Source organism: Macrobrachium nipponense, chromosome 31 (assembly GCF_015104395.2).
Source record: "Macrobrachium nipponense isolate FS-2020 chromosome 31, ASM1510439v2, whole genome shotgun sequence".
NCBI classification, from domain to species: Eukaryota; Metazoa; Arthropoda; class Malacostraca; order Decapoda; family Palaemonidae; genus Macrobrachium; species Macrobrachium nipponense.
Window position 1 is genome coordinate 2,379,541 of NC_061093.1, and position 9,735 is coordinate 2,389,275.

General features: G+C 46.6%; 1 protein-coding gene across 1 annotated transcript in view; it reads right to left on the reverse strand.

Annotated features, from left to right (window-relative positions):
• LOC135206545 (lysoplasmalogenase TMEM86A-like) overlaps positions 1 to 5,706 on the reverse strand; it is a 31,717-nt gene extending 26,011 nt beyond the window's left edge. Inside the window, exons 1-2 of the mRNA XM_064237896.1 lie at positions 5,660 to 5,706; positions 5,244 to 5,453 (exon numbers count right to left, since the gene is read on the reverse strand). Coding sequence (XP_064093966.1) covers positions 5,244 to 5,453; positions 5,660 to 5,706 — 257 coding nt within the window. The remainder of the gene's footprint in view (positions 1 to 5,243; positions 5,454 to 5,659) is intronic.
• Positions 5,707 to 9,735: the final 4,029 nt, after the last annotated feature.

The following is a 9,735-nucleotide window of genomic DNA, read 5'->3' on the forward strand; positions in this document are numbered from 1 at the left end:
TGTTAAGTTGATATTATTTGCTTTGGAGTTGTGCCTGTGCTGTTGGATTTGTTGTGCTTGTGAGTTCCTGTTGGGTTGTATGTGAGTTGTTTTGGTAGAGGGTTGTTGTTGTTGTTGGAGGCTGTTGTGGTTTCTTGGTGTGGTTGTGAGTGGTTGAGGGCTGTTGTTGGTGAGCTGTTGTGATTCCTTGGTGTTGTTAGTGGGTGTGTGTGTTGCCTTTTTGTGTTGTTTTTTATTGTGTTGGTGATCGTGCAGTGGTCTTTTGTTGTGGATTGTATTCCTTGTCTGTTGTTGTGTTGTTGAGTTGTGGTCCCTGGGTGTTGTGTTGTTGGGTTATGGTTCTCAGTTGTTGTCTTTGTTGTTGTTGGTATCTCTGCAACCTCGACCAGCAGACAGCACAGCATAGCCCTGAGCATCTGCAGTTGGGTGAGTAAATGTGTTTGTGTTTTTTTTGTTGTGTGTGCAGGTATAGGTCAATTGTCGTGCGTGTATTTTGTAGTGTAAAGAGGAATGTGAGACTGAGGGTGAGTTTGGAAGCTGGATTGATTAAGTTTATGTGGGGGGGATTTACCTGCTTGTTTTTAAACTTGTGATCCCACCACATCCCGAAGGTAGAAGGAGGTGAAGGTGGTCTAAGTGGACCACACACCTGTGCAACTGACAAGTTCTTGCGGAATGCAAGGGTAGGACCAATACCTCTAACTTCGTGGGCTCTCGGACGAAAGGTACTGGTGTCGGCATTCCTTTCGAAGTCGTACGCTTTCCTGATTACCTCACGAAGCCAGAAAGAAATAGTGTTCTTGGACACTTCTTTCTTGGTCACCCCAGTGCTAACGAACAGGCGTCGACACTCAGGCCTGAGGTGTCAAGTTCTCTTCAGGGAGTGCCGTAGCACTCTAACAGGACAAAGTAGCATCTCTTCCGCATCATTACCTATAAAGTCCTCTAGGGAGGGGATCGTGAAGGACTTGAACATGACGTCAGGGACCGAAGGGTTCCGAGTCTTCGCTACAAAATCCAGGACGAAATCGGGCGTAACTGATCCCCATCCCCTCGAGTGTCTAACTTTGAAGGAAAGACCACGAAGTTCCCCTACTCTCTTCGCCGATGCCAGGGCCAGCAAAAAGACGGTCTTAAGGGTCAGATCCCTGTCTGATGACTCCCGGAGGGGCTTGTAAGGTCTACGAGTCAAACTCCTTACTTAAGACAAAGAGTCGCGTCTCACTCAGGGGGCCTGAGTTACCTGGGTGGGCAAGACCTCTCAAAGCTCCTCATTAGGAGAGAGATTTCCATGGAAGAGGAAATTTCAAAATATCAACTCCTCGCAGCTTAAGGACTAGAGCCAGGGTGGCTCTGTATCCTTTAACCGTGGATACAGAGGAGCTTCTCTCGGCGAAGAAAGACTAGGAAATCCGCTACCTGTTGAAGAGTGGCTCTGAGTGGAGAGAGACCCGGCCTACGACACCAACCACAGAAGATGGCCCACTTTCCCTGGTATAAAATGCTGCAGAGGACTGTCTGAGGTATCCAGCCATCTCTGTTGCTGCTTGGCGAGAAAAGCCTCTCACTCGCAAGAAATGGTGGATAACTGCCAGCCGTGAAGACACAGGGAATGTACTGCCTGGTGGTACCGTTCCACATGCAGTTGACACAGCAGGTTGTGCCATGGTATGGAGGAGTTATAGAGTTCCATTTGACAACGTCTGTGAGAGAGAGAGAGAGAGAGAGAGAGAGAGAGAGAGAGAGAGAGAGAGAGAGAAGAGAAAGAGAGAGAGAGAGAGAGAGAGAGGAGAGAGAGAGAGAGAGGGTGTAATTGCTGTATGGATGGTTAATGACTGAATTGGTTGTTGGTGGGTTCTGGGCTGTCTGCTGGTGCTGTTGGAGCTTAGAGTTCTGTGTTTTCAGTGAGTTTTCAGGCAGTCTTTGGTGAGAGCTGGTGACAGATAGTAGTGCTGGAACATTTTGGAGAAGGGAGTGATATTCAGCTGAGTTGTGTGTTTTTGTTATTATTTGGTGTTGTTAAGTTAGTGTTTTGCTTAGAGTTGTTGTGCCTGTGCTGTTGTGATTTTTTGTGTTGTTTGCGCAATGGTCTTTTATTGTGTTTTGTTGTTATATGTGAGGTTGTGGTTGTGGTCCTTGGTTGGTTGTTGTGTTGTTGAGTTGTGGTTGTGTTCCATGGTTGTTGTTGTTGTGGTCCTTGGTTGTTGTGTTGTAGTCCTTGGTTGTTGTGTTATTTGGTTGTGGGTTGTGGTTCTTGGTTGTTGTTGTTGGTATCTCTGTGACCTCGACTAGCGGACAGCACAGGATAGCCCTGGAATATCTGGAGTTGGTAAGTACATGTGTTTTATTTTTTTTATTTTTTTTTTTTTTTGTATAGGTGTAGGTCAATTGTCCTGCTGTATTTTGTTGTGTAAAGAAGAAAGTGTGACTGAGGGTGGGTTTGGCAGCTGGATCGATTAGGTTAATGTGGGGAGGGTTTTGCCACTTGTATTTTTTTTCTAGCTTGTGATCCCGCCACAATGGGGGAAGCTTCCTGTCTGGAGACAAGAGCGTTCACCTGGTCCAGCACACCATCAGCCAAGGAAGACCAGGGTAGCCGCCCTACAGATGCTCTGGGTTCCTTCTTAGGAACGACTCCAATCTAGATGAACGGTCAGAGGGGGCAACCATCAATCCTTCCCCAAGGTCATTGTGCTGACGGATCAACGCAATGTACTCTGCAAAAGACCTCTGTAACTCAGGGGTGACCGCGTCCTGAGGCGATGAACCGTCAGATCCATCCAGGCCAAGTCCCTCCCGAGACACTTCGGCAGGAAGAACCTTGCCAGACCCCCCTTGGTCTCCTCTAATGACCTGTCCGGTCCTAAAACCGAACCAGGCTCATAGGCTCTCGTGGCTAGACTGTAAGGAGCGCACTCCTCATGATCACTCCTGTTTGCCTCACTCCTCCCGGTGTATCCCGAGGAGGTTGAAGGGACAGGTCAGGTAGACCTGACGCTCCCACCCTGTCTACCAGCAGAACTGGTAATGTGGGAGGACTGCAGGCGATCACCAACCCGCAGTGGTGATTGGGCTGCAGGTCTGGACCAGCGATCTCCCTGCGGAGAAATCACGCTGGTGTGATTGACGGTCGGGTGAATGTAGCGTCCACTAATGCGGTGAGAGCGAGCACTGTCCTCACAATGTACCACAGTTCCAGAAGCAGCCGAAGCTGTTACCGGGGACCTGGGGGACCTCTTCCCAGCCTCACCTCGTGTACGGTCGGTCAGGTGGGACCGTCACGTTAACCCTGGGTACCGGGTGATCGCTGGTCTGGCAAGAGTCACCTGAGCGACTCATATCATCCTTCCGCCCCGTGCCTGGGTCCTGGCGGTGAGCATACTCAGCTGCCTGGACTCTGGCTGCACGGTCACCAGCAGGTGACCATACACTCGGTCGAGCGGCCGAGGCAGTTCATGGTCCAGAGGTGGAACCTCTACCTTTACAGTCCCCGTCTTTCTCTTCCCTGAGGAAGGAGGGACAAGCCCGGTTCCCTAAGGAATGGGAGGACCAGCGGAAGCCCACCGGTGACAGACCCTTAGAAGTCTCTGTGCGAGACTTCTTAGGGCAGGGGGCCGAGGCCACCTTCTTCTTCCTTGGCTGTGGGGCCTTGGAAGTAGAAGGGGAAGAGGCGGAAGAAGACGACCACAAAGACGAAGAAGACAACGACGACACCTTCCTCTTCTTCTTTGACTTCTTCTCTGCCAGCTTCCTCAGGCAGCCTACAGGTCTCCCATCCAGGACAGAGCTGGGGCAGCTGCCGGGGCAGCGGGGCGAAGCTCCACCTGGGCAGGAGGGACTGAAGGAGCAGCAGCACTTCTACGGGCAGGGACGGGCAGCAGGCATGGCGACGGCAACGGGCGGTAAGTCCAGGGGTGAGCTCTTTGGGCACTCAAAATCAGGTGGTGGAGCAAGGACAGCAAACCCTGGGGGAGAAGGAGGGAAGTACTCCACCTTGGAGACGCGTGGCACTGGAGCCCGCACCACAGCAGTGGGGGTGACCATCGTCACATGCTGGGTGTAGACCAGGTGAGGTAGTGCTGCATCTCCCAGGGTAGAAACCATAGTGGTCGTCCTCGACTCCACCCCGTGCATAACTGGGACTGCAGCTAGATGTTGAAGGTGTCCCTGGATGCTCGGAGTGCCGGGAAGACTCAGCGATCGCCATACCTGCTGCAGATCCCCACCCGCAGAGGCAGACAAACCTGAGGAAGAAGGAACAGTCGGGTTAAAGGGGGGGAGTTCCTGTTCACTCAGCGGAGGAAAGATCCCCTCCCCCGGGAGGACAGAAGTCCTTGAATACAACTCCAGGTCGGCATGTCTCCCCCCTTCCTCTGCACCTGACAGATCGAGTGAAGAGACGGAGAGAGACATGTCCCCAAAGGAGAGAGAGCCATGCGAGGAAGCTTACGAGGGGGCAGAGAAGACGACGTGTCTGTAACAAGCGGTGTAGAGGGAGAGCTTTCCAACGACACCTTGGCTGACTTACGTGGCTTCTCCCTCTTCTCGTATCACTCCCACTACTCCTCCGACCAGGAGATACAAGTATCACAAGTTAGTACTCTATTACACTCACGCCCTTGGCATCTTGCGCAGAGGGCGTGAGGATCCACATCTTTGCTAGAGCAAAATACACCACATTTTCTTTCCCCCCAACTCCAGGGCATATTCTCCAGTTGGATGGGGGGCGTAAGGGCTTCTCTGAATCGCGGGTTTGCATTTAGCAAGAATATCAGAATCAGACAACATACAAAACAAAACACAGGCAGAAATAAACACAGATACACAATGAAAAAAGCTAAAAGCCAAAAAGGACATAGAACGTTCTCACGACGGAGGCGGGCAGAGAGGTCAACAACATATCTGCACCCTGACGGCGGTCAAAAGCAAAGTGGAATGTTTACATCCAGTTGGGCGGGACTCCTGACCATCGGACAAGCAGTTACTGCCTAACTACCTTGTAATTGAATCTTACGACCGAGTTCCAGCTGGCGCTGAAAGTAATTCCTTATGTAGAGGACCAATGGTTAGTATAACATGTAGGAACAAATATCTATTATAAACATTTGATAAGTTTACAATATAAACTATGACACAAATCCCAACATGAGAAAATAATTAAATATGATATTACCTCCTCAAATACTGAGAGAGAGAGAGAGAGAGAGAGAGAGAGAGAGAGAGAGAGAGAGAGAGAATCTTACTCTTCACCGAGGCTCATGCCATGTAGTAAAACAAAAGCAATGAGGGAGAGGATTGGCAGACATTTGATGACCATGGCGAAGATCGATGGTTGCTCCACAGGGATGAATAAGACAAAGTAAATGGCAACTGTCTTAAAGAATGGCACCAATTTAGGTCCAATGCTTTTTAGCTGTAAAGAAAGAGAGAGAAAAGAAAAATTATTTATTCTCCTAAAAATGTCAAATTAATTTTATCATACAAATCATATCTAATCTCCTATGATGGCTAAGAAGATTGTTTGACCGATTGATTAAAGTTCTTTGGCATATAGTTTAAAGACGAACAATTCAAAATGAACATAACACCATAACAACAGAATGAGATCAATTAGATCCTTAGCAGAGCACCAGCTTCTGAAACTGACCTCTTGAATTACACCTTCTCTAAGACTCCTAGCAAGGATGTACCTGTCATCCTCACCATGATGGCTTTCTGATAAGGTACTGGTTTAGGTACTGGTTTTAAGACCCCAAGAAGTAGCAATACTTAAATCCTTTATTGAGTTGTCTGATATTGCGACTTTACAGATCTTCAATACCACTAATTTAAATCATTCTAATGTAATGTAGTAGTTAAAATGCTAAGAGTAGTTTAAGTTTAATCCCATAAAAATAAAAAAATGTAAAAATCCAAAAATTAATTAAAACCATCCACAATAAAACACACCTCAATGTCTAGCAAAATCTACAAGGATTCAAAAAAAAAAAAAAAAAAAAAAAAAAAAAAAAAACACCCTGACCAAAAATTCTGTCACGTCGGACAAATCACAATTTTAGAAAGTAAATTGTATTTTTCCTTACTATACAAACCTGAGGTCCTTTACATACATGCTCACCTCATGCCACACCCTCAATCTGAAACCTGGCCCAAAAGGCAAAGTGGAGTGTTTACATCCAGGCATGTGGGCCTACCTGCCTACCAAACGGTAGTTACTGCCTAACCATGTGGCGGGATCACAAGCTTAAAAAAAACAAGTGGCAAAACCCTCCCCACATTAACCTAATCGATCCAGCTGCCAAACCCACCCTCAGTCACACTTTCTTCTTTACACAACAAAACACAGCAGGACAATTGATCTACACCTATACAAAAACAAAAAACAAACACAAAACACATGTACTTACCAACTCCAGATATTCCAGGGCTATCCTGTGCTGTCCGCTAGTCGAAGTCACAGAGATACCAACAGCAACAACCAAGAACCACAACAACCACGGACCACAATAACACAACAACAACCAAGGAACACAACCACAGCTCAACAACACAGCAAACAAACAAGGAACACAACCACAACCCAACAACACAGCAACCAACCAAGGAACACAACCACAACCTCACACATAACAACAAAACTCAACAACACAACAAAAGACCACTGCACAAACAACACAAAAAATCACAACAGCACAGACACAACAACTCTAAGCAAACACCACTAACTTAACAACAACCAAATAACAAATATATAACACACAAAACTCAACTAACTCCCATTGCCTTCAAATAACTGCTCACGAAAGACTGCCTGAAAACTCACTGAAAACACGGAACTCTAAACTCCAACAGCACCAGCAGACAACCCAGCACCAACAGCCAATTCAATCGTTAACCATCCAACCACCAATTACTCTCTCTCTCTCTCTCTCTCTCTCTCTCTCTCTCTCTCTCTCTCTCTCTCTCTCTCTCTCTCTCTCACACACACACGTTGTCAAATGGAGCTCCATAACTCCTACATAACCACCTTGTTCAAGAATTTAAAGGCCGTAATTCCAGCTACACTGAAAGTAATTCCTTATGTAAAGGACCTTAGGTTTGTATAGTTAGGAAAAAGGATATTGTTAAGATACAATAAAGTTTTGTACATACTTACCTGGCAGATATATACATAGCTATAGTCTCCGACGTTCCCGACAGAATTTCAAATCTCGCGGCACACGCGACAGGTAGGTCAGGTGGTCTACCTTTCCCGCCGCTGGGAGGCGGGTGTATGAACCAATCCCGTTTTCTAATCAGATTTTCTCTTCCACCTGTCTCCTGAGGGGAGGCTGGGCGGGCCATTAATCGTATATATCTGCCAGGTAAGTATGTACAAAACTTTATTGTATCTTAACAATATCATTTTTGTACATGAACTTTCCTGTCAGATATATACATAGCTGATTGGCACCCTTGGTGGAGGGTAAGAGACAGCTAAATAATATACAAAAGGGAAACAACTGGTGTAGTAGGATATAAAAATGATATTGTTATGATACAATAAAGTTTTATACATACTTACCTGGCAGATATATACTTAGCTATAGACTCCGTTTTCCTGACAGAAATTCGAATTTCGCGGCACGCACTACAGGTAAGTCAGGTGATCTACCTCCCTGCCGCTGGGTGGCAGGAATAGGAACCATTCCCGTTTTCTATCAGATTTTCTCTTCCACTTGTCTCCTGAGGGGAGGTTGGTTGGGCAATTAATTGTATATATCTGCCAGGTACGTATGTATAAAACTTTATTGTATCATAACAATATCATGTTTATACATTCAACTTACCTGTCAGATATATACTTAGCTGATTCACACCATTGGAGGAGGGTAAGAGACAGCTAATTACTGAATATACAGGTAAACAACATACGCTGTAGGTAATAAATAAATAAAACCTTGGTTCCTACTTGTTTAGGCAGAAGATTCCATGGCTAATGCCTAGGAATCTGCTTCGCCTCAAGAGCCTCAGCGAGGATGTGACCTATGGCTAAGAGTTCTTGTGGGTCTGTCGATGGGGTCTTATCCACTTACTCGACAAAGCCTGATGGCCTTTGTCAATGGTGTCTTATCCACTTACATGACAATACACCTATGCCTAGTGGCATAACTAAGGAGCACAACACCGATCCCAATCACCTGATCCTAACACGAGGTTTAGTGTTTAATTTGAAAAGAGTTATCCCCTAACTCCTTTCAAACACCCCCAAAGAAAAATACTACGTTAAATAAAATTAACTCACTAGTTAAGGATCAACATCGGCTCCCTATCCCAGCAACGTATCCGTAGACACGTATCAACTAAGAGAGAAGGATCTCTCGTAGGTTATCTTGACATCCTTCGGGTAATGGAAAGTCAACACATAGTTGCATCTCCCGTATGTGACAGCCAATATGTCCTTTTATGACATATTGTTATGGAAAGAACAAGAATTCACAAAAGCTCGCACTTCATTCGCTTTTAATTCTCAGCTGTTTGACGGAATCATCAAGTCACTTATGAAGTGCTGTAGAGATCACACTTGTTTCAAAGAGGACCAGGGATTTCTTTGAAACGGATCTCTTCTGGATGAAGCCTGGAGCTTGGCTGGCTCTTCGCTGGCTGGCGCCTCACGCCTGGCTGGCGCCTCACGCCTGTCTGGCGCCTCGCGCCTGCCTGGCGCCTCGTACCTGGTTGGCGCCTCGCGCCTGGAAGGCGCTTCGCGCTTGACTCCTGGCTGGCTCTTTTTGGCGCCTGACGCCTGGCTGGCTCTTTTTGGCGCCTGACGCCTGGCTGGCTCCTCCCCACTTGCTGGAGCTTCGAGCTTGGTAGAGTCTCGAGGCTGTCTGGCGATGTCCACATCGGACACTCTTATCTGTCCCATTTGTTCGCCTCGAGCGCATCTGCGCCAGGTGTTCCTTGGAAGTGTCTGCCTCTGGCGTATTTTCGCCTGTTTTGGCATTTGTCGCCTGGTTAGCATTACATTGTCTGAAAGTCCTGAACAACCACATATTTATCAAGAAAATGGAGAAGGGTGGAAGAAATTCTTCCCCTTTTGAGCTTTTGGCCTCTGGCAAGGGGAGGTGATTGTAGTCATCTACATCCAGTAGACGATGGGAAATCTAACAGTACGAGAGAGAAGAGTCTTCCTCCTAGGAGGAACCTTCGTGAGTACTTCCGTTGCTAACGAGATCTCTTCTTACATGTTGATGAGGTTTCTCGTTGCAGAATCTTCCCTATCCTTGCCCGAAGGAAGGGAAGGAGTCTGGAAGTCGAAGGAGACTCCGAGCTGAAATTGGGCAAACCCTTGATTTCTTAGCTCTTATTGTATCCCTCTGAATACCTTCTGAGAAGTATTTCGAGCCCTCATCGCATCCCAAAGACTCTGTAGGCAAACGTTTAAACCATCTCTTCATCTGTAGATGAAAACGTAAGCACCCTGCCTGGACAACGAAACTTCTATCTGAAAGCGTTGAGTCAGGAATAGAGGGTTTTTTAGTTCTTTTGCCAGACATTATGCTGGCAAGAACCTATTGCCGAGTCTTTATTGAATCTGATGCGAGATTCCAATGCACAAAAAATTCACTTGTCTTCTTGGTATTTAGGACCAAGAAAAAATGATATTGTTATGATACAATAAAGTTTCATACATACTTACCTGGCAGATATATACATAGCTATCGACTCCGTCGTCCCCGACAGAAATTCAAATTT